Source organism: Mercenaria mercenaria, chromosome 12, assembly GCF_021730395.1.
Source record: "Mercenaria mercenaria strain notata chromosome 12, MADL_Memer_1, whole genome shotgun sequence".
NCBI lineage: Eukaryota > Metazoa > Mollusca > Bivalvia > Venerida > Veneridae > Mercenaria > Mercenaria mercenaria.
Window position 1 is genome coordinate 34,670,666 of NC_069372.1, and position 25,958 is coordinate 34,696,623.

The window sequence follows — 25,958 nt, forward strand, 5'->3', positions numbered from 1 at the left end:
TTAGGAAACAATGCTTTTTTAATAGATCAGTAATAATTGAAAGTTCCGTAGAATAAAAATTGTATGCCCGTTTTTAAGCACATACAACTCCAACATCTTCATCATGGCTACAATCTTCATCACCCCATAAGTTGTGTTTACACAAGAGTAAGGAGTACTCTAAACCAGTACAAACGACTTGATCCAGGTATGTTGGCCCAGTGCCTCGACTGACGCTGGTATCTGATCTTGCATGTGATCTAAAAGTAGAAAAATGTCTGGTCGTAGACACATATAAAGGTACATACAAGGTTAGTTTCGTACTAAAGCTAGCCTGCGGCCCATTTTCTATGATAACATTCAATATAACTGAGACTGAAATATCTGCGATATGCCATTGAACAATTACATTTATAAAGGAAACAACTTCCATTTATATATTATAATTATAATGAGCCGTTTTGTGTTTATATATTGCGAAAGCTGACCCTCAGCTTGCCAATGCATTTACAATTGCTCGCACAAAAACAACCTAAAAACCTCTTTGGTTTTTAAGGCTTAATGACTAATTTTTTCCATCTACTTGTTCCTCTGTTTTAACTTCTAATAACCTTGATTTCGATGTTACATGCACTTTTAAATAGCTGTTAAATTGTATTGCATAAAAATGACGTAACAAATCCGCATACAACATAAAAGGGTTCGGCTGCCTCTGCCCAAGCCCCCCACTTTTTTGACAGAAGATATGAATGATCTAAACATTCTCTATTGAAAGTTCTTTTTCAAACAGTTGATATGTTTATATCTTTTTAGTATGAAGCGGATAATGCGCCGGGTTTAGTATTTAAGATAGTTGTTTCTTTGTGAATTTTGTCGAACCATGACTTGTTTGAAATAAGATATAAAATATATATTTTAATAAACAGCTATACGGAAAAAAGTATTCCTTGTACATATTTTCGAAACGTTAACTATAGACTCTCTCTCTCTCTCTCATATCGCAATTTGATATTGAAAGTTTAAATCGATGACGTATTGTTGAGAATATTTCTGTGCCATTAGGTCTTGACCGAACTCTTGGTCGATAGGATAGAAATGGACAGTAATTTAAATAAAATATAAACACAGTCTTTAAATTAAAAAGCCGTGATCACGAATATATTTTACTCCGAGCACAGAAATCACCGCATCACCGCGTTCATTAACACGTACAAAATGAAAAGTAAAAAACAAAAAAAAAAACATACGTTGAATAACCTAACATTCTGCACACAACTTTAGCGGCGGCGTTATTAAATGCATCGTCACACACTGTACCCCAATCGCTACCGTCGATAGACACCTCTACGCGTCCTCTATGGGAAGTGCTGCCACCAACAAGACGAACATGCAGAGCTTTATAAAAATATAACAAGGTCGTCCAAAATAAGAATCATTCAGTCTTTTATGGAAGCATGGAGCACATACTGAAAACATGCTCTGAACATTTTCAAAAAACCGTAGCCTTTGCATGTTTACATAGTTATTTCAACTATACCTTTTTGCTTTACATACATAAAGCAGACAGTCTGAACTATCAAACAACAACTATAGAACTACTGTGGATTTACCAGCAGATAATCTTTGCTACGGTTATGAGCAGTTATGATCCTCATGTAAGAACTTTGGAATGTTAGACATAATTCCAAACTGAATTCAAACTACAAACAACAAGATTTGAACAGAAACAATGGACAAGTCCTACAAAAAGTCCGTTATAAATATAGCTGCATCTATTATATTCGAATGTAAATATTTTCACTTTAGAAATATGACATATTTATTATCAAAGGTAGAAAAAATACAAACGTAAACATTCTTCTATTCAATGTCCGAAAATTCAAGTATCAAAACCCCTTAATTGTTTTCTTTTTATTGTTTGATTACTTGTAGTTGTATTGGGAACTTAATAAAACATGAAAAATGTCATAACAGTTCTTACATGGCTGACACGATACTCCAACATCCTCGCCATTACCACAGTTACTTGAACCCCAAGATCGATGAGAACAGTCACCCAGGCTCATCTCTGAGCCGGAACACACTACGTCGTCCAATACCAGAGGCAATGCGCCTCGTCCAAAATGTGCTCCAGAGTAAACGTGTGCACCACTCCTGACACAAAAAAAGAATTTTAAATTTAGATATCTTATTGTCTTCAATTATTAAATATATTTTTGACAAGTATACTGGAGAGATCTGATATCTTTTCGGTCATAGATTAATAAAGGAGATAGAGTCTTTGTTCTGCCTTCATTTTTCTGCTTCAGAAGAGAAATTATAGATATGCTGCCGGTTACTTGAAGAATCGCAGGAACACAGTTAGCCTATGTAGTTGATACGACTAGAAACAAATACCTCAGGACGTTCGTCATAAAACTCTCGACAGCCAAGTCCTTTCTTTGAGGATCTACCACTGACTATATTTATGATAAAAATGAAGAATATAAAAGTGTACAATATTACAATATCTACGCGCTATATAATTATTTTATGAACTTTTAACTTTCTCATATAAAATAAATAAAAGTTACATTTATGTTAGAAACGAGCGTAAGGTTTGTATAGGATTTCTAAGTAGTTTATTGAAGTAAACGGAGCAAATGTGTCAAAAAAAAAAAGATATTAGAAATTATAATAAAAACACAATCTAAAGACTCGTGGTTTATATGTCTGCTTGGCATGGTTGTATATTTGGTTTCCTTTGATTATGTATATGTACATATCAGTTATATACACAGCTAATACTTAGGAGAGGTCGCATTCTTGAAACTCGTCATTTTCTTTTGAATCTTATTTAATACAATTATATTAGGATATTTAACATGGACCTATTCAATACAGCGCTATATTTTGACGAGAACCAATTCGAAGAAGCATACTGGTCCATAGATATTGGGAGTAAGGGACGCCCCACCCGTCTCGCCTTTCTTTTCCGCCCTTGACAAGTGTAAGCCAATGTCTTTTAGCATTTTAAAACGACCTGATCATAGGCGGAGAGGTTAGACAACGTTTTGTTACAATTTCACCATATTTTAAAAATACATGTTTTACCATCACTGCTCTAATGTTAAAAGACAGAACAGTGTGAAATTGACAATAAGAAGCAATAGTTGATTCAATTTTTACATTAGCACCTATTCGCGGTGGTATTGATGTATCATTCAGTCAAAAGACACAGGTCCTTACGACTGATATTCGGGTTTCTATAAGAAATCGGTACTTTTCATAAAATTAACCAATTTTTCTTTTGTGGAATATGCGAATGGATACCTGGTTTATGTATGTCATAAGCCGGCTGAACCTTAAACCACAATTTCTACCTACGTTTTCGTCTTTATTGAACGGCAAAAACATTACACGAGGCCAGTTATGTTTTAATTTCGGGCAAGCGTGATACAGAAAGTGTATCCAGTGCAATTCTTGTTTCATGCGTCAATTATGATCACCATCTATGCTCAGTTTGTTTTAAAATATTTTTTTTTTAAATTAGCAACAAATGTTGCCAATTTATTATCCCCGTACTGTGGAAAGTAGGGTCGGAGAGCCATCCAACACTTCCCCTTACAAAATCCTCTATATATGACAACTTATTATATCCTAATTTCCTAAATAATAATAAAGATACAGTTATTTTAACTTAATTTCAAATGTTATTTTTTTGTATCTTTAATATCATCATTTCACAATGTGTTTGTGCTTTTGTAGCTTAAGCTAACTGTCATGTATTGTATAGTATTCTTACTCTACATTTCAACATGTTTGATGTGTTGACTTAATGCAAATATCATCTATTTGTATATAATAAAGGCTTTTAAGAGTATGTTTCAGACACATTACTGAAGTTTCAATCTTTTAAGTCTAAGCTACAACTTTGCTACAGTAACTTTTTATTGAGAGAGAAGTTTCAAAACATTTTAAAGAAATTATAGTAACAAAATGTAACATTTTGTTTCAGCGTTCGAAAAGAGCTGGTATTTTTTTTTTTAACTAAATGACACTATGTACCAAAAATATGAACTCTATTATCTACATAACCTATTTTCAAACACAAATTAGCCCTTTTTTGTACTGAGTAAGAAATATTGTAACAAGCTCTTGTACAGAAACCATTTGGTATGGATGTAGTGTCTTTTTGAATTTCTTTTACCCTGCTGTATATAATTATTTACATTATGAACAATAGGATTCATATCTAATAAAGGTGCAAAATACTAGAAAACCTCTGCATTCTTAAGGAATATTTGAAACTTTTGTTATTATATTAGTCCCATTTATAACATTATACGTATATTAAAAAATAACAATATGTGTATACAAATGTATTTCTCCAGTCTGATGTTGAAATCTATTAGATTAAAAAAACAGTAATGCAACAAAGATAGTATGCTTTTGTACCTATCAGTCTACAAAAAAAACTTATAAAAGGCTTTCGGTGCAAACTACTAAGGTTTTCCTTTTCACTGTAAGGTGTTAAAACAAAAAAAAAAAAAAGGATGTACATACTGGTGGAGGACCCCATTGTAGTGGTGATGAGTAGGAGTGAAAGGCTTCATTTTTTTTCTAACTCGAGATCTGTTCTCGTACCGGGTGGTTATTAAAAAATAAGTTTGTAACTTTAGGTAAAGTTGCATCAAACTTTTCATATAGTATGTTTGTTGTTCTCATATTGCGATATTTCTATGGAGTTAAGTTTCTGTACTTTTCCCACGACTTTTCAAACTTTTCATATTTGAGAGTTTGTTTAGCAACATATTTTTCAATGTTATATGTGGCAACAATTCGGGTCTTAACATTTTCTAGACCAGGCCTTAATCTTTTCAAACTACTATAATATGTATAATGTTTCACATATAATATAAGTTTGTTTAATACATTTTCCATTTTTGTATTACCAAATATAATATCTGAAATAGTCCAATCTTCAAAATTCAGATAACATTTATATTTTATGTAAGATTGAAGCTGCAGCCAAAATTGTTTAGCTACTTCACAGTCATAATACAAATGAACCAACGTTTCTGGCTCACTCTGGCAAATAGTGAAAGAGTCTTCATTAATAATCTTCATTTTTTTCAGCAAATAATTTGTGGCAAGGATTTCATGATTAATCATAAATTGAAATCATATTATTTTTGGACCTTCTGTGAACCTATAAGCCATATCATATATTGAATTCCTCTGAGAAAAAACTCTGCTTCTGTAGAATTTCTTAGTTCATCCTTGAAGTTCCATTTTTGTAAAGAATTTAGATAATATCCTACATTCTGCATTAATTTATAGATTGATATACATCCATTTTTATCCTTATTTATTAATGCAAGACTTTGCGGAAAAGGCATAAAATAGTTATTTTTCTTTGGCAAATGTTGGATATTATTTACTTCAAGAAATTCATTTATTGCTGTTGACATACCCCTATATTCTAACATGTTACTTGTAATGTTGTTAGTGGCCAGAAATTCCTTGTATGTGTAGAATTCTCCATCTAGATTTAAAAGATCACCTAAAAAAAGAATTCCACCAGAGATCCATCTATCTATACAAACACTTGAGTTTCCAACTTTGATTCCAGGATTAAATCATAAATGAACAGAATAACATTGTTTACTATTTTCAGGTGTTACATTTAAAGAAAGAGCATAGTTACTGTAAAGAACTTCTTACCAAAACGGGTTAATATCTAAATGTAGTTTTGCTTTAATGTAGTTTGTTCCATACTTAGATATTTGCTTTACAAATGGACAAATGCTATATACTGACTGATTAAATTTGTAATTTAAATTAATGAGTCTTCATATCCATGTTGCTTTTAGCTATTCATAAAACTTTAAATCTATCATTTTAGCCCTCCAAACTTGTAATCCTGGGTTATAATATTTCTTTTGACTATTTTTCTAGAGTTATTCCACATGAAGTTGAAAAAAAGTTCTGTATAGTTACTGTATTAATTTTGGCTAGTGGTAGATTTGGTATACTCAAAAATACAAATGATTTTAATTTTGCAAGAGCAAGGGATTATATAATAACTAGCCTGCCAATTGGAGATAGAACTCTTTTAGACCAACTTGCAAATAGTTTCTTGATTTCTTCAATTTTTGAATCATAGTTCAGATCTATAATTTCAGATAGATCTGTGGTAAATTTAACACCTAAGACTGTTAGAACTTCATTATTCCATAACAAATTATACTCTGGACAAAGAATGGTAATACTACATTTTTTGTGATCCAAACCAAATCACTTTTGTTTTCTCCATGTTGATATTAAGGTCTGAAATTCTAGCATAAAATTTTACTGTTAACGTTGTGTTCTTAAGAGATTTGTTTGTACCATCCAAAAACAAGTGTCATCTGCATACTGGGAAATCTTATATTCTTTTTCATGGATTATTATTCCAGTTATATTTTGATTATTTCTAATTAATATTGAAAATAATTCAGCACAAAGAATGAACAGGTAGGGTGACAGGGCATTTCCTTGACGACAGCCTTTCTGTAATGAGAAACATTCAGATTTCAATACAGGATTCAATATTTGTGTAAAATAATTTGATCCAAGATTTTATTGAATCTTTTATTGAATGGCAAAAGTTAAGGAAGTCTAAAACTTGGTGCATAAAATTCCATGAGACAGCCGCAAAGTCAATCAGAAGTAGTGAACCAGGCAATTATTTTTTTCTGTATAGAAACGCAAATTATATAACATTCTTTGTTTGATGCCATTAGTCTGCCTGGTAAAAATGAAGTTTGATCTTCATTCATGATATTTACTAAGATGTTTTGATATGAAAAGCGATTGAAGTAGAGGCGATTTTATAAGCAACATTCAATAAGGAAATTGGTCTCCATTTTTTTAAGTAAAGTTTTTTAAGTAAAGCTTTTCATTATTCCCATTAGGTATACAGGTTTTTACTCCTTGTTTCTGGGTAATTGATAATTCTCCTATTGAATATGCATAATACATTGATCTTACTAGTGAGGTACCAGTATCTTTTCAAAAAAATGAATAAATAATCTACTGTAAAACTACCATTTCCAAGACTTGTATTGTTTGACATACGCTTCAGAGAGTTCAACATTTCATTGTATGTCAGAGCCCACTCAATGAATTGCTTATAATTTTCTAAGTTTAGGTACAAAATCACCTAATGTTTCAATTAAAGATATATTTTCTGTTTCTTTCACTTTATATAAACATTCATAATGACGCTTTGATTCAGCAAGAATTTCGTCTTGTGTTTTTAAAATAACACCTTTATCAGAAATTAAAGAGTTCATAAGTTTTGAAATATAGTTTCTGTTTTAAAGATTGCAATAGTAACTTGTAGGTCTCTCTCATTCATGTATCCATTTACCTTTTGATCGAATGAAAATTCCATCCATTTTTTTTCTTTCTTAAATCCACAAGTTCTCTTCTTTTATTGTCTAATAATTCATAATCTATATTTGCTTCTTTTTCAATTTTCTCAATTTCTTTTAAAACTTTTTCTTCCTTATTAATTTCTTCTTTTTCTTATGTGAGGCATGCTTATTGTTATTCCTCTGATATTCAGCAACATTATCTCGAATTATAACTGATCATTAATATTGAACCTTATTTCTTGAAGAGGTATATTATTTATATCCTCATTATTTTCTGGAGTGTCAATTACATACTGTCATTTTGATAATGATTCTGTAATGATTTTTTAAATTTCATTTATATACGTTTCATCCCTTAGTAGGCAATTATAAAATTTCCAGTAAGACAAACCATTTTTAAATTTACCAAATTCTAACGACATCAAAAATAATGAGTGATTAGTACGGTATCTAGGTAGAATTAAAATATTATCAAGGTTAGTATATAAATTATTTGAAATTAGAAAAAAGTCTAGACGTTTTTTTTTGGATCGGATTTTGTCTAAACTATGTATTTCCCCTTTTTTTCAATGTTGTTTTCTCTAGCAATCCATTAAGTTAAACTCTGACATTATACTGTGTAGCTTATCACGTGCATTTGGATTGTTTAAGTGTAAATAATTGAAACAATCTTTATCTGGATTAAGAATCAATTTAAGTCCCCAGCAAGAATATATAAAGAGTTTTCAAACTTTGACTTTTTCTCTGACACCATTTCCTAAGTTTTGGTTATCTCCATTAGGTCCATAGATATTTACTAAAGTGATATCTTTATCACAATTTTTTGCAGTTTAGAATAAGTAAGTTACTTTCATCATCTTGCTCTACATTATTCACTTTGCAATCAAGATTATTGTAGATAAATACTGCGACGTCTCGCGACTGACTAGTAAAATTAGAAAAATATGCCTCATAGCCCCAAATAGAGCGTGTATACTTTTCCTCTGAAATTGTAAAATGAGTGTCTTGTTACATACATATAGAGTACTTTTCACTTTTCAAAAACTTAATAACATCTCTGTGTTTACCTGTTACCCAAACCCACAACATTCATTTAAATTATAAAAACTTTATTTGTCATGGTTATCTAGAAACATTGAAAGTTGTCTAAAAATCACGGAGTGAATAACATATGATACATTTTTACATATTTCATGATAACATATGAGAACATTTCTATGAACATGTGTAGCATTTGATTTCAAATTTACTCTTTTTGAAAGACAAGACTTTACCCCTAAATTACAGGAGAGGCCATCCACCAGAACCCTATTATTATGAATTATATTTACAGATTCAATCTGCCGGCTAATTGATGAAGAGAGCTGAATGTTTAACTATCGCTCTACAATTTTATTTTTTAAAACAGTTTTTTGTATATTAAAAGTATCTTACTCTCTAAGTTCACTGAGGACTAACAGAAGTGTTGACTCATGAATTTAAAAGGGGTTAAACATAAATTAATACCGGATTATTGCAGATATTAATATATAAAAAGCAGTTGCTAAATATTTACACAGATGTGTCTAAATGTCAGTAAGTTCATAATAGAAAATCTCAAAATATCAATACTGGTTCTAGATACATGTTTCAGTATTAAAAGTTTGTCTACCCTTTTATCCAATCACATTCCTACACTTGTAATTCCCAACAGAAATAAATTGCACATACTGCAGTACATGTGTTTTTCCTATGCCTCTTTCAGTGGTGTTCAGATCTATACAGTTGTAAAACGATAAATGATATTGGCTTACAGATGGCAGAGGTGGAGGAAGTGTGTTTGCTTGGTCCCAACACCCTAATGTCTGTGTATCAGCTCGTCCAGTATGTTTTCGAATGGCTACGAGAGATTCGAAGTTGCAGCATCGTCCATTACGGAATATATCATATCCGGTAAAGGAATATGTTAGTCATGTGATACAAATGGCGAGAAAAACAGGGTACAGAAAATAATTTAATGCATAAAATTAAATGACAGAAACGTGTTCCCCCTATATGTTCTTCACCAATTGTACAATGTTCTGTGTTGTGCAATTTTAGATCACAAATCTTTACTATTGCTTTACGTTTTCTACTGTAGTACTATTAAACTTTATCAGAAATGATACTGTTACTATTAGGTATTACTTTTCATACTAGCAGTGGGTTTTGTAGCACCAAACACAGCATCTTCCTATATTCTTCCGGCGAAAAGTCAATAAAACATTCACAATGTTTTTGCAAAGTTGGCCATTACTGATACATGTATGGCCGTTTTAAGTGAAATGAACTGCCAAAGTAATTGTCCTTATTCAGGTAACTGGACCTACCTATTCTCGAACTTCATTAAACGTATTTCATCAAAATTTAATATATTTATTACTGTATTACAAAATAGATCCTTTAGTTACCATGGTAAGTTTAACATTTTACAAACTACTCGTGCTTCATCTCTTCCAAATCCATCATCACAGACAGTTCCCCATTCTCCATTGTGATACACTTCCAGTCTTCCTTCATACCTATGTGTTCCATTTACCAAGCGCACAGATGCTGCGGACATATAAATAAATTGTTCATCTTTTTACATTTAATAGAAAGTTTTTTGCTTTTGATAAAGGTAATGATTTAGAAACATTTGTGAAGGCAGGGCAATTCGATTTTCCCTCAATTCTATGGTCAAGTTTGGTCAATACACGTTCATTTGTGTTAAAAGGTAACTGCAATGTATTGTGTATTTATACAACAGCACTTCAACAAAAACAACCAAATGAGTTATATGTGTTTTAACGTTAAATAAATGTATCAGAGTGCTACAAGTGACTGATACTAGTAACAGTTAAATGTAAAATTCATATAGTATTAAGCTAATCATGGACTAGTTTAAAACGCGAAATTAACATGAATAAACGCAGAGACATTGTTCAAGATACAGTTACCTGAACAGGCAATGGTAGTACATATTCCAATTTCAAACGAATCTCCAGTGCATGTTTGAAGAAGTACATTTGACACAGTGCAGTTACGTTCTCTTCTTCTCAGACCAACGTCACATGTTACACTACAAGCATCCCATTCTCCCCATTCTGTCCATTTACCGCCTGACACATACAGTACCGATTTTAAACATGATCATTTTTCACATTCGAATGAAATTATACTTGATAAAACTACTGTGAAACCATCAGCTTAAATACCACTAATGCCATTAGAATGTATTGCTAAATTGTGTATAAGTAGAAAACTCTATAAAAATCGATATTAACAACTATTTAAAATTGTTTTTTTTTCAATGATTACGAAATACTTTGATGACTATCTGAACTGTATCATTGATGCATCCACATTTTTTTCTTTTGTTTCGGAATCGCTCTAGTTTTGTAAAACAAACAGCTGAATTAAATGATTTCTAAAAACTGCCCTCATTATTTTCTTCTACGGAAGTTTTAGTAAAAGCACTTAACATTGTTAGGACAAAATTATTTACTTGTGCACATATCATCCGCACAAACATCATAGTTTATGTTTTCACCGAAACAGTGGTCTCCATACAATGATGGGTATGGATCATTGCAGTGCCTGTCTCGTCTTCTTAATCCTATCCCACAAGACGTACTGCAGGTACCCCAGTCAGACCACGTGCTCCAGCCACCATGCACTTTTAAATTGCAAAGTCAAACTTTTAATATTTGGGAAGAACCAATAACTTGCTTAGGTTGTTCTGTACGTTCGGATCATTTTTTTCTACAATGTGCAATTTCATTAAACCCTAATATTTCAAAAACTTCTGACTTTACTCAGAAAGTTAGGCAAATAAAAAATTAGGGCCGTATGCTTGATTTTTTTTTAGATTGATTAAAAAACACTTGGACCTCACACAAGTTTTCATAATGGCAGTCTATGGGGAAATGGCAACTTTTATGACATTTTCGCAAACAGATTTCTATAACTTAAATTTAATGAAACTTATTACAATTATTAACTAACATACGGTCTATAATATGGTTAAATAAAATAAATAGGCTCGTATGCTTGTTTTAAGGCATTTGCTAATGATTAAAATTTTCGCACATTCCAAGCCAAATTTGAGTATTGCGAAACTGTGCAACATGTCAAATGTTTAAATAAATATCACATGGCAAAAGATACAGTACCGATTTCAAACTTGTTCTCATTCAAATAAATCATATTTGATAAAATTACTGTGAAACTACTACTGATGGAACTAATATAAATTTCTACATTGTGTATAAGTAGAAAACTTAAAAAACAACAACAATACAGCAACTTTTGAAAAAGGTTATTTTCAATGATTACAGAATACTCATTTTTTATTTTGTTTCGTTCTGTTTATTTGTTTGGGGTTTAACACGGCCTTCCCTCAGTATTTCAGTTTTATTTTAGTTATGTAACGGCAGGCAGTTAACCTAACCAGTGTTCCTGGATTCTGTACCAGTATAAACCTGTTCTCAGCAAGCAACTGCCAACTTCCCCACATTAACCAGCGGCGGAGGACGTATGATCTGAGACACAATGTCTCTTATTAAAGGGCTCGAACTCGCAACCCCGCGATCCGTAGACCTCGCTCTCCCTATTGAGCTAAGCGGGCGGGCTGCTTCGGCTTTGTAGCAAGCAGTCGAGTTTAAAATAGTTTACTCTAAAATACTGTCTTTCATTATTTTCTTTTACGGAAGTTTTCGTAAAAATACTTAACATTGTTAGGACAAAGTTATTTGCTTGAGCACATATCCTCAAAACAAACATCATATTTTATGTTTTCACCGAAACAGTGCTCTCCGAACAATGATGGATATGGATTATCAAAGTTCCTGTCTCTCTTTCGTTATCCTAGCCCACAAGACCACGTGCTACAACCACCATGTACATGTACTTTTAACTTGCAAATACAAACCTTTAATATATGGGAAGAAATATTAACTTCCTTCAGGAAGTTATGCAGGTTCGGATATTTTTTCCATAATGTAGAATTTCATTAGACCCTGATTGTTCAAAACATTGACTTTACTTTGAAAATTAGGCAAATAGATAAGACAGGATCGTATGCTTGATTATTTGCTAGACTGATTTAAATACTTGAACCCCTCATTAATTTTCGAATGACAGTCTGGGAAGATCAAAATTTTGATGACATTTTCGCGAATATATTTCTAAAATTTAGATTTTACTTACACTTCAAAGATGCGATATATATTATGTTGAAATATAAGAACAGGCATGTTTGCTAAGTTATTTGCCTATGAAAAAAATATCCGCACATTCAAGCCAGTTTAGAGTATTGCCCCTATGCGCAACATGTCAATTTTGTAAATAAATATTACATGGCAAAAAAAGCCAATTTTCTCAAGGATCTGTGATTTCAGCAATGTACAAAGACGTATTTTGCGCAAAATAATAGCAAGCAATGTATATTTTTCAGTTATTATAATGCTAGAAAAAGCGTAAGAATTTTAAAGTCATTTAGAAAATGTTTGTACGAGCAAAAAAAATGTATTTTTGTTCACAAACAAAATATATAAGAATAATTCCAACCTGGACAGCTGTCTGTTGAACACGTTGCTGAAGTTTCGAAATCTCCAACACAATTACTACCTCCATTTTGAGGCTTTGGACAAGCGCATTGTCTTGTTCGTATTTGAGTTCCATTCCCGCATGTGACATCACAGCTGTTCCAAGGACCCCATGAACACCATTTTCCGTCAGCTGAGGAAAAAAAGCATTCATGTTGATCTTCGTTGTTAACATGTGTGCAATACAACTCTATGACAAAATACAGTGCGATTCTGAATTCTTCAATGAAGTGAAGTTTATGTTATTCAAATGTTTTCTACTTTGCATTTGGCAAACTTCTAGTCCTTGTCCATTTCTATATGCACTGATAGGTTATGAACAGCAACCGTGTTGTAGAGATATTTCAGTATTAGCAATGGTATGCAATATTAGTATTTTTATGATTCTATTGTTATTTAATAGTTTTATTCATTTAAACAATTATCTGTATGGAAGGTGGTATATTTTTTCTATGTTATCCAGTTATGACTTGCGCATAATCAAATTTGATCATTTTATAATCTCGGATGTGTTCGCTATAATATCTAGTTACATATCGCAAAAATTGTAACACATGTGGGCACTTTTTATCCAAAATCGTTAGCAATTAGGTAATATAGCAGAGGTTTTTTTTTCACGAATCACGGCAAGATAACTTATGATAGGATAACAATTCTAGTTAATGAAATGTTTTAGCAGGTAAAAACTTAAACATTAAATCTAATGGAAAGGCAAATGCAATAATATCTGTTTACAAGTAATAATGAAATGCAGTTATACATTAATATATGTGAGATGTATATTGTTAATAAATTTTGAATATCATATGTAACCAAATGATCCATTAGAAATAAGCGCAAGAAAAACAATATTTTGTTAAAATGATTTATCTAAAAATTAATTATTCTTATCAAAACCAGTTAAAATCCAAATATTTTATCTTAACAACGCAGAAAAAAGCATCCCATGATTATTATGTTTTCATTTTGTTGTGCATAACGTAAGCCTCTTACAAAGTGAAAAGAAAAACAAGTTGTCCATTGGAAACAAAGTTATAATAATAGATCTCTAAATTATAAGAGACATTTTATCAGAAGTAATTTAAAAAAAAAATCGTGTGTCTTTTACAATTTGTATAATCATTTTATCATTTGTGTTAAACATATGCGCAAAAGTAAAATTTTAGGAAACTTTATCAATATATTTAATTTATAATAAAATTTATTTCATAGCTTGTTTCAGTTCTTGTTTCACAAATTTAAATACCAATTTGGAATTACATGTAGTCATTTATTTATCCTTGTACACCTTAAAACGAACTTGGTGAAATACTCTAATATTCGCTGAAGTTTATAGAGAAAATTTTATGTAAATATATCTAAAAGTTTAGAAAAATCAGCCCGCAGAGAAAAGTACTAGAACATGTCTTTAAATGGGTTCTTTGTCTTTTTAACACACTGAGTATTTTGAGGGGTAAATTCCGTGCCTCATTTTTAAATGTTTTAACATGGTAAGATCTCGCTATAGGATGCATTTCTTGGGAAGTGTTATTGACAGCGATGTAGGCAGCAATGTCGGCGAAAAACTGGACCCTGAAAGTATGCTTTTGGCAAGTCATTTATTTATAACAGAAAGAGCATGTAACCTAGTAACCTAGGTAAGCTTACCATTTGTTCTAAAGGATCTCATTCATTTATTCTGTGCATTCACCATAGAGTTTGGGGTAAGAACATTCAGTTTAAGAATTTTAAGAGAAATGTTGCCCTCGGTATCCCTTATTTTCAGGGAAAAGAAAATATCAAGGAAGCAAAAATATTTTATCTTCGAATTTCTGGACCATTCCTGGCGACCTACGAAGTTCGCTTAGTCTGTAACCATAGATATTCTATCGTAAAAGAAATAGGTAGAATTTGATAATTACACTTACTGACATTGCACAGATTGCAGTATTTCCTACAGATGGTTTTAGCTTTTGGAATGTCTGAGCAAAGATTGAGTGCTGAGTCAAGAAGTGGGCAATTTGCACCTTTACTGTCTTCACACCAACTATCTGTAACATTAATGATTTCATCGTTTTAGTCCAATGCATCGAAGTAACAGTACGAGTATAATTTTCACACAGACTTCATTTAATGTTTACGGCCTGCTTATTTTCCCGATATCTTCAAAATACATAAAATAGCATGACATAGCTAGAAACCCTTTTGTAGGTTACAGACAACAGTTGTAAAGAAAGCATTTTCTTAAAAATATATATTTTTAACGTCTTTATTACAGGTAGAAAACTCTACATAACAGATATCACACTTATTGTTGTAGATGCCGAATTTACCTCAGCAGATGCCAAAATTACCGTTGCAGATATCAAACTCACCATTACATATATCAAATTTGCAATATCCTTTGCAGTTGTCATACGCCCACGTGTAAAATGTATCATCAGTACAAAGATTACCAGAATCATATTCGGCACAGTTTGATAGTTTATTTTCACAAACTTGGTTCGCTGAAACTGTTGTATAAATAGGTCAAAACATTTTCTTGCAAAGGAAATATAATCTCAACAAGAAGCATTTCATGTTATTACTAAACAATGTATTAAGTTCTGTTTAAATTTAAAATTGATCTCAAGAAGGTCATCTCGTATCTGTAGTTGATACGGTTGATACGGTTGTTAAAAGTAAAGATTATAAATTATGTCTTAAATAACATCCTAGATATACTTGGTGGTGTACAAAATCCACAATATAGAGCACAGTGTGATTTTGCCCAGGCCTCATATGTCTTCTCGGCGCATGGTGTTCTTCCGTACTGACTGCACGTATCTATCGTGTCTTCACATACTTGAAAATACATAAGTTACATTAATTTTACATTTCTCCTAAAACCATTTACATTCATACTAAAAATAGAAAACTAAATGACACGGTTTGTTATTTATATATCATATGGTCAGTCAATAAATTTGCTCATGATCAAATAGCAAAATATTTACAAAGTCATATATCATAATTCAGTCAACTCCAAGTGTAAAGATTTACTTCTCATTTTGTGATGCATTTATGAATGATTCACTTACCAAGTGATGAAACCGTAGATGACGTATTTACGTACAATGTCACTGGCACTTTCGTAGGAACTAAAATAGCAATAAACTTGCTATAGCGGGATTGATTCAAGGTGCAACAGTAACTACGATCCATTTTTTACGAAAGACCCGTGGTGACATTTCAGCTTCATTATTTCACGATTTCTGCTTCCTGATTTCACGATTTCCACTTCATGAATTCACGAATTCACGATTTCTGCTTCTTGATTTCACGATTTCCACTTCATGAATTCACGATTTCTACTTCATGAATTCACGATTTCACGATTTCTGCTTTCTGAATTCACGATTTCACGATTTCCACTTCATGAATTCACGAATTCACTATTTCATGAATTCACTATTTCATGAATTCACGATTTCACAATTTCCACTTCATGAATTCACGATTTCAACATTAAACTTCACGAATTCACGATTTCTTGATTTCACGAATTCACGATTTCACCATTAAATTTCACGATTTCACGAATTCACGATTTCTACTTCAAGAATTCACGATTTCTCGATTTCACGATTTCATAATTATAGTACAATTTCAACTTTTCGCGATTTTATTAGTCACATGACTGATGTATGACGTAGAAAACCGCGGGTGATATTCGCTACATGTAAGATGGCGTGTTATATAATTGTACAACCAGGTTTAGGTACTGAAAGTGAAAACTGGCCGAAAATGCCTCAACTGATGAGGAAATAGACTTACAAATAATACTTTTAGAATGCATTATTGCTTAAAATGTGAAATTGTTCCAGTCCCTTTTTCGGTTTTAGTAAGCTCCTCATCATTGTGCTATTAAATGAAAAGCGATGCATCTTATTCACATGTAAGCTATTGCCACCTACTGTGTAAATGGTATGCAAACTGAGTTGATCAAGGGTAGGGCCGTTTAAAATGTAAAAAAGCCGCTTAGACGTTACAGGCGTGGAAAAGATATACATACAAAATATAAATTCAATCCATGCAAGCATTCTCTTTTAAATGAACAGAAACCAATGTGTCTACAGACGGAAAGACGGATTCCAAAATAACGGACTGACGGACGGACAACTGCAAGGCTTAATGCTCCGTCGCCATACATGGCGTGGGCATAATAAACATACTTATATATTTTGGAATTGTCTAAAACAGTAAAGGTACTTGGGCTTCTTATTTTGTTCATACATGTTTTAGTGTTGAAAGTACCCAATACTGTGTTGGTACAGGCACCAATATCCCTCCACATAGGAGTATGCAGGAGTACAAACTCATCCTCTTTAACCCAGACCATTCATTATGTTTACACTTCATTGAATGGAGAGTAACGGAATGGATAGGCCAAATAGAACAAGTGAAATCAAGAAATCATGAAATCGCGAAGTTTAATTGTGAAATCGTGAATTCAAGAAGTGGAAATCGTGAAATCAAGAAATCGTGAAATCATGAAATCAAGAAATCGTGAAGTGTTCTCGTGAAATAGTGAATTCATGAAGTGGAAATCGTGAAATCGTGAATTCATGAAGTGGAAATCGTGAATTCAGGAAGCAGAAATCGTGAAATCGTGAATTCATGAAGTGGAAATCGTGAAATCAAGAAATCGAGTACTCATGAAGTTTTTTCGTGAAATCGTGAATTCATGAATTCGTGAAATCGTGAATTCATGAAGTGGAAATCGTGAAATCATGAAATCGTGAATTCATGAAGTGGAAATCGTGAACTCGTGAATTCATGAAGTGGAAATCGTGAACTCGTGAATTCATGAAGTGGAAATCGTGAAATATGAAATCGTGAAATCAAGAAATCGTGAAGTTTTTTCATGGAATAGTGAATTCGTGAATTCATGAAGTGGAAATCGTGAATTCAGGAAGCAGAAATCGTGAAATCGTGAATTCATGAAGTGGAAATCGTGAAATCAAGAAATCGTGAAATCATGAAATCGTGAAATCAAGAAATCGTGAAGCTTTTTCTTGAAATCGTGAATTCATGAAATCGTGAATTCGTTAAATCGTGAGTTAACGAAGTGAAAATCGTGAACTCGTGAATTCATGAAGTGGAAATCGTGAACTCGTGAATTCATGAAGTGGAAATCGTGAATTCATGATAGGAAATCGTGAATTCATGAAATCGTGAAGTTTTTTCGTGAAATCGTGAATTCATGAAGTGGAAATCGTGAAATCGTGAATTCATTAAGTGGAAATCGTGAAATCAGGAAGCAGAAATCGTGAATTCGTGAATTCATGAAGTGGAAATCGTGAAATCATGAAGCAGAAATAATGAAGTTGAAATGTCACCACGGGTCTTTCGTAATTTTTATATAACATCTTGTTCGCATTACCGAAATGGCGGACATTTATATTCAGCAATCGTGAGGATGTAACTTTATATAGGTTGTGTAAATAAAAATACAAACTTCAAGTAGGAACTATCTATTTTAGATATATGTGTAGTTAACTGCATCAAAGTAGATAGACTGAAAAAAATCATTTTCTGAAAAAGAGTTTTTTGGGCTGAATAGAAATGATCCCGGGTAAAATATTTAGAAAAAAATGGAGACAACTCCCTACGACTTTATGTAAAGATCTAATAAGTTAATGCCCCGGGGAAAGTGTGACGTTTTCTGTGGTGTAATGTGTCAACAAACAGACGACTTTTTTTTTTGAAAAGGTAAAAACCCACAGAATTTCACAAGGTAAAATATGTTGAAAAGGCTACTGTTAGAAAGAGAATAATCTCTACTACCCATATATATGGGAAAAATATCAAAAAATAGGAGAAAAATCAAAGAAATCAATTTCAGGACTGTTAGATGCATGACTGTGTTATTATGCATAACATTTAACATAGATAGGTTACTTTTCCTTTGCACTGATATTACATGGACAGGATTAGGATTAACAAACGGTGTTCACTCAACAATTTCACTAAATAAACAGATTGTTTCCCTTGTGTAAAGAAGGCCTAGGGTAAGTCTCTACTTTAAATATATTGTTACATCATTATTAAGATTGATCTACCCTAGACACTGCTCATCACTAATCTTATTACTTTATATGAAAGCTGGTACTTACATCATATGTTCAACATGTGCAAATAGTGTAAAACAAAGAAATAGACTTAAGTAATTACTTTTTCAACTCGAAGATATTTAGCTTCTTCTAATGTATGTGTCGTTTTTTTTTGGTGGTTACCTGTAATTAATGTCCTGTATTTTACGTCTACGTTTATGATAGTTAGTACTTACGTCATAGATAAGACACGTAGCATGTACTTTCGTTATCTAGTGTGATTTAAGGTAGTTCTGCACGTTTGATAAACCGGAAGTGACGGTGTAACGTCATTTATCCGGGAAATATGGAACAAAGCCTGGATTCGGCGTACGGAAATGAAATTCATTTTATGAATTAGTAGCAACCTGTGAGTAAATTTATTACAATGACACTGATAATGTTTTCTAAAGTTAAACATGATATTAAAACATCTGACACGTCAAAAATTCAAAATAATGTCTTTAAATTAGCTTGGAAAGTGCGGTTCACTTTAATCATCGTCAAATATCTCAAAATGAAGCAAACGGACCTATACATTTTATTTCACCACATTATAGGCCAAATGTTTATTTACAACTGTGGGAAGTTTCATTAAATTCTACATTGTAGAAAAATTTCTATTCGCGAAAATGTTATAAAAGCTATGATTTTCCCATAGACTCCCATTATGAAAAATTGCGCGAGGTCTAATTTTTTCAAATCAGTCTAGCAAAAAATCAAGTATATTCTGAAGTTTTGAAAAATCAGAGTCTAATCAAATCCTACATTGTAGGAAAAATTTCGATCCAAACGTGCATAACTACCTTAACAGAATTATGTTACCAATTCTTGCCGTACCCATTATCTAGTGCGATTTTACAGCATTATATTACAAAATAATGTCATATCCTTTTCGAAATAATTTTTAACTTTCCATAAAAAAAAAATTTAGATGTCATTTGTTCAGCATAACTTAGTTTTGAATACAGTGTGATTATTCCATTGAATGTATTGAGCGTATATATTTACGTTTCAATGTTGAAAATACTTAAGATTTTCATAAAGTATGATTTTACAGAATAATTTCAAACCGAAATCCATATTTTTCGACAGAGAACGTATACATGGATGCACCAGCCAGTCACTAATTAATAGCGAAAATGAAGTATTACTGATATGTTATGTAAAAGAAAATATTTGCAATACCAAGAGCCCAATAAATACATATAAAAAACATTGAACAGTTTATATAAGCCATGCTATGTTACCTGTAATGGGATGGGATATCTATAGCCAACACAGACATGTGAACTATAGTGTCTGGTATTATTGTTTGTTGTGTGTAACGTCGCACCGACACATGGAGACTTTCCAGCTTTGATAGTAGAGGAAAAACCAAGCCCTCCGTGAATTTTTCATCACGAGCGGACACCTGGGAAGACTTATCGACCTTTCATAAGCTAGCTGAATGGCGTCCTTACATAAAGAAATCAGCGCCCCGAGTGAGGCTCGAACCGACAACGGTGAGAGGCAAGTGATTGTAGTCAGCGACCTTTACCACTCGGCCATGGAGCGCCTACCCCAGCCCCGCATATTAATGATCATCCTGTTTATTAACTGATAGATAATCACTGGATTCATTGCTCCCGTTTACAATGGCTGACATTCCTGTTTGAACAGAAAGGCACAGACTATTTCTACTTGACCTTAAGGAAATATTATGAATTATACAAAAATGTAAAATGACACGACACGGTAGAAGTTGTTTAAATTTTGCATATTGCTGTAACATTGTTTTGAACATTTAAAATATTCACCATTTTAACAAAAAATACGAAGTACGACTTTCAATTCTACACACCATTCATACCTGCATCGACAAATTGTGTTGTTCCGTTTTTCTGCAAAGTGTCTGTAATAGTTCCTAAATTGAACAAAATACGTTTATATATTGTTTTATATTGTTTCTACCCATTCAAATAATATTGAGGCTTAAAAAGCAAAGAAAACATGTTGCTTCAACATATTAGCCTATCATTAATCAATGGAAGTAAGAAACACTAAACTTATATATTTGACAGACAGCTATATCTTATTGATATAGTTGTGGCCGTATATTACCAAAATTGTGTGGTCTCCATAAGAAAGTAAAAATCAAGCAGCCAAAAACTGATAACAGTGAAGAATCATTTTATTCTCACAATATATATAACACATTTAAGATCAACAAAATAGAAAAACCTAGCAAAACAGCTCAACGAACATGCGAAATATAATTTCCATGAGTACTTACTAACTATCTTATGTACCTGCTTATATAAATGTCACCGAGATGAACACGTTTACTAAATTTAGGCGGCTAAGTGACCGAACAATTAAAGTTGCTGACTCGGAATCACTTGCTCCTCACTGATGTGGGATTCAAACTTCATTTTGTGTATAGAACTAAGTGTGGAAACCATCCATCTGGCATAAGGAAAGCCAGTGGTTCTAACCAGGTGCGCGTTATTGTCTGAAATAATACCTTGCAGGGCACCTGAGGCCCCAGTCAACCGAAAAATCTTTGAAAGGACGTCATATTACCTAAATTGTGTCGGTGTGGCTCTGAACTTAATAACAATAAACTTGACTAAATAATTCAAAATTTACCTTTTAAATCTACTGAAATACATTATTTAGTTCTTTCTTATTTAAAATTGAATGAATAAAGCCCGTGTAAAACGACGGTGTTTAATAGCATGTTGAGGCATAAAAACAATTTCCCTTAGAAGCAATGAAAACGTGTCTCACATACCTCCAGATGCTAATGTCGGATTCTGTTGAAAATCTGGTGAATTTGTTGTAGTATTGTCAATCAATAAGAAACCTCCTGTTTAAGAAATTTGTAAAATCAATATAGAAAAAGAAAAAACCTGAATCCTGTTTTCTAACACAAGTAATCCCGAGGTTAACGTTACATATATAAATCTAGAAGATATTATATGTTAAGATAATACAACTTAGATCAGTCATTTGATTAAATTTTGTAAAACACTGTTAAATAGTTTTCTCGACAATATTGAAACTTATGCTTAATATCACTTACCATTATTCAAGTTTACTATATGGTACTTACGTGCAAACAATGGTAGAAATACCACTGCTACAACAACTTCAAGGTATAGGGTATCTGAAATAGAATCGTATTTCAATAAAGAGTTTGAATGTTTTACTGAAGTATCTATATAATTTATGCATCAAAAACAGACAATATTTTTTCAAAAGAATGTGAGCCTTTCCTACCTGAAGTCATAATTCAGACAGCGATAGTTCGTGTTCAATTTTGTACGTGGTGCGTGCATGCTTCTTATATTAAGAATTCAAAAATAGCCCACACAAAAGTGCAAAGAAGAGATATCGCTGCCTTTGTTGAAAACCACAATCCCTTTTCTTAAATATATGCAGTTACAATAGTTTAGCACTGATACAAGCATAGGGCAGTACTTGATTATACGTCGGTCATTAGATAAGAACGCACTTGGTTACTTGCAGGTCTTGACGTACGAATGAAATTATTTCATTAGTTACACCAAGAAAAGAAAACATTAAAACTTTTATTAAATTATATAAGAGGTTGTAGAATTAAAGTATGAGGATCATTACTGCAAGACACAAGCATGTCACATCAGCTCCATTTTCCATTTTCTGTAATATAAGGCGATTTGTTTTTTTTCTAACTCATTTTATTTGTGATTCTATGTTATTCATGTCCTTTTGACATTTTACGTAAAATTTAAGTGCATGCAATAACCTCTGTACTTCTATTGATTAAACCGTCAGTAAAGATTTTGCAATTAAAACTTTTATTTCCAATCCACTGTCCATGTATGAACGGTGGTCAATAGGTTTCGATATTTTAAGAAAAAACATATGTTGTCTATAAAAGCAATAGTTTATTTTATCAAATCATTTCAAGTATTATTTCAAGAGCCTAACAGAGTAAGTACCGAAGCTGTTTAATTTTTTTTTAAACTTACATATAAAAAATAAAGTAGACTCGAGTGGTTTAATCACATGTTTGCTGTTCAGTATCGCTTTTAAATATATCATTGTTTACCAAAGGAGTACTAGGACTGTTTGTGACAGCTTTTGTCGAAACGTGCATAGAAAATATATATTTCTTTATAAAAAGTTTCTTCAGTGTCACTGTTTTTTTTAGTTTACTGACATTGGAGCTAAAATGATTTTTTTCTCATATACATGTAATTGCAGACGTCTTAGTTGTTTTGATACATTATTAGTATCACACATGTCTGGTGCTGAAAGCATGCTTACCTCCTAATGAATAACATCCAATATAAAGTTTGTATTTTAAATGATTGATGTGGACTTCTTTTTACGGTTTATTTTGGTGACGAAGTAATTGAGCCAGGTATTTGTATGAAAATACTGGCAAAATATGTCACATGCCATTATGCAATTCATATCGAATCCGGCACGATACTGCAGGCAGTTTCATTTTGGAAAGCTAGCTCTACTGACGTAAGTGCGTATACTGAGTCCCATGCAGGTAGTTTAATTTTGGAAAGCTAACTCTACTTGCGTAAGTGCATATTCCGTCCCATGCAGTAACTATATATATTTTCACCAGGCACAGACGTAGATCAGGTAACTGATGAGTGCATGTACAATTGGACTAAGCTTACTGATAGATAAAAATGCTCTTCTCCGTACAAACATTATTGTTCTTCAACCTAGCTGCATGGAAGCTCAAATTAGATCTTACATAAACTGCGTTGTTTCTGAATATAAAAGCCAAGCAAATTCTGCAAGATTTTAACTTTTTACGGTGATCCTTCCCCTTCGCAATCCACAGTTAATAGGTGGATATAGAGAATCTGTCATTGGTCTTCGGTTAAGATCAGAAAATCCCAACCCTCTGGCGCACCGCTCAAGTCTTAAACGAGGCTGTGCCGAGTTTAAGACTTGAGCGGTGCGCCAGAGGGTTGGGATTTTCGATCTTTACGAACACCAATGATGGATTCTATTTCTCATTTACCACAACAGAAACAATGAAAACAAGTATGAAAATATGGAACTATTTAAAACGCGGGAAATTGACGTCCGTAAGCAGAAGTGAGGTCATGACATTTCAGTGACGCATAATAACAAAGTTCCGCTTTAGTTTTATCGTTTGTAGCGTAACGGTACGTTCTTATCATAAAGTAACGAATTTTGAATCGATAAATACACTATAAGGAACGGAGAGAAAAGATAAAGGTACCTGATTTTTAATTATTTTACATAAATAATATGTATATTCAGTGCATGAAATAGTCCGTCACGGGAGTGTGGGATAACCCATGAGAGATAAGATTTTCCAGCATTTCTAAAAATAGAGATTTTTCTGAGAAAAGTGAGAAAAGCTTATTTATTTGATGCTAACTAATGAAATTTTGCATTCTATCAGTGAAATAAATTCCATATCAGTCACTGGTTATCACTCACACTGTGGGTGATATAGCTCCGCCCCCTTTGCCACCGAATAAGTAAAAAAAGAGAGAAGAAAATGTGTTTTTGTTTTGAATGGATATTGTTTCTCATCACGATGTGCAGAGCGCATGTTTTAAATTGCTCGCTCTCGTAAAAGCTTAAAATATTCTTAAAATGTTATTACTACTCGATGAGATATATACCATATCCACTCGAAACAAACAAATATCTTCTATTTATTCAGGGAGGATCTAGAGTCCTAGATTTACCTCATGTAGGGCGTCCTAAAAAGGTCAGCATCCTCTCATAACATTGCTGCTGAAGCTGCAATTGTAGCAGGAGACTCGGGATATACAGTTTCTCAAATAGTTGCATCTGTGGGCATTCCATCGGGAAGTGTTCATGAAATTCTGACTTAACACTTGTTGAAGTTATTACAGGTGTTTGCAAGGTTGGCAAACCGCCAAAAGGGTTCATTTTTGCAAAAAAGCATTTGAATGAACCTCTCACAGGGAAAAGACATGGATATGCATTTCGAACCTCAACGGCGGATAAACAACTAAGAGCGGTTTAGGAAAGGGCAGGAAGGACCAGTTATCGCGAAACAAACTCAAAGTTGCAAACAGTGCTTTTACGCAATTTCCCTCAATTCCAAAGGCCCTATTGTACAAATACCAAGGTGCATATCTATTACTGGAAAGGTTCACAGGTTAAACGTCGCCCACAGACTTGTTTACGGGGCATCTCCCTTATTCATGAAAATGTATCTGCTTTCAAGAGCAAAATTGTGCAGCTGTACAGCAGTATTTACAGGACCTGCTGGTCAATCAATTGCCGCACCTTCCTTATTCGCCCGACCTAAGTCCCTGTATTTTTTCTCTTTTTCCTTAGCTGAAAAAATTGCTTGCTGGAAGTTACTACAATTCCTGAAGCGCCTTCGCGTAGTGTCTAAATAGTGTACCAAGGGCAGACTAGTCTGTGACTTTCAGGTCATGGATAGCCTGTATGAAAACGTGCGTTTCTGTTAAGGGGTAATATTTTGAGGGACTGCTTTAAGCAATATGCTCAGAGTTACCTTCAGTGAAACTGCACGCACTTATATATTTTATTGACGATTTTCAGACTATGCAAAAAGCAACTGTTATATTTAAATTCCCTTTGTTTTCGCTAATTTTTTATGGAGTACCCAAACCTATTTTTAAAACGTAAAATTAAGTTTAGTATTTCAAATTCGCTGCTCACCGTATACGAACGCTGGCTATTTAGATACATTGCTTTAAAATATTGACGATGTGTAAAACATAGAGGATACCGGTATTTGTTTGTTTCAGTGTAAGATTGAAAAGTCGTTCACACTTGAATGCAATATCTACAAGAGTGGCATATCCAATAGAGATATGGTG

General features: G+C 32.8%; 1 protein-coding gene across 2 annotated transcripts; it reads right to left on the reverse strand.

Annotated features, from left to right (window-relative positions):
* Positions 1-22,431, reverse strand: LOC128547308 (scavenger receptor cysteine-rich type 1 protein M130-like). 2 transcript variants are annotated; one of them, XM_053519602.1, is made up of 15 exons: positions 22,366-22,431; positions 22,199-22,252; positions 21,878-21,952; positions 20,954-21,007; positions 16,048-16,107; positions 15,692-15,811; positions 15,343-15,480; positions 14,896-15,018; positions 12,951-13,121; positions 10,888-11,058; positions 10,340-10,501; positions 9,812-9,953; positions 1,961-2,133; positions 1,227-1,374; positions 1-239 (listed from the first exon to the last, which is right to left on the reverse strand). In XM_053519602.1, exons 1-15 carry the CDS (start codon positions 22,373-22,375, stop codon positions 74-76), a joined length of 1,767 nt encoding a protein of 588 aa, XP_053375577.1. In that variant the 5' UTR covers positions 22,376-22,431; the 3' UTR covers positions 1-73. The 2 variants fall into 2 exon arrangements, with proteins under 2 accessions (XP_053375577.1, XP_053375578.1); XM_053519603.1 differs by lacking the exon at positions 20,954-21,007 and having other exon boundaries at positions 22,366-22,393.
* Positions 22,432-25,958: the final 3,527 nt, after the last annotated feature.

Excerpts from the sequence above, each read along its gene's own strand:
- LOC128547308 (XM_053519602.1), bottom strand. Across the intron at positions 11,059-12,950 it reads TTCAACAGACAGCTGTCCAG|TGCATGGTGGCTGGAGCACG; the intron begins GTTGGAATTATT and ends GCAATTTAAAAG. Across the intron at positions 2,134-9,811 it reads AAAATGTTAAACTTACCATG|GAGTGGTGCACACGTTTACT; the intron begins GTAACTAAAGGA and ends TTTTTGTGTCAG.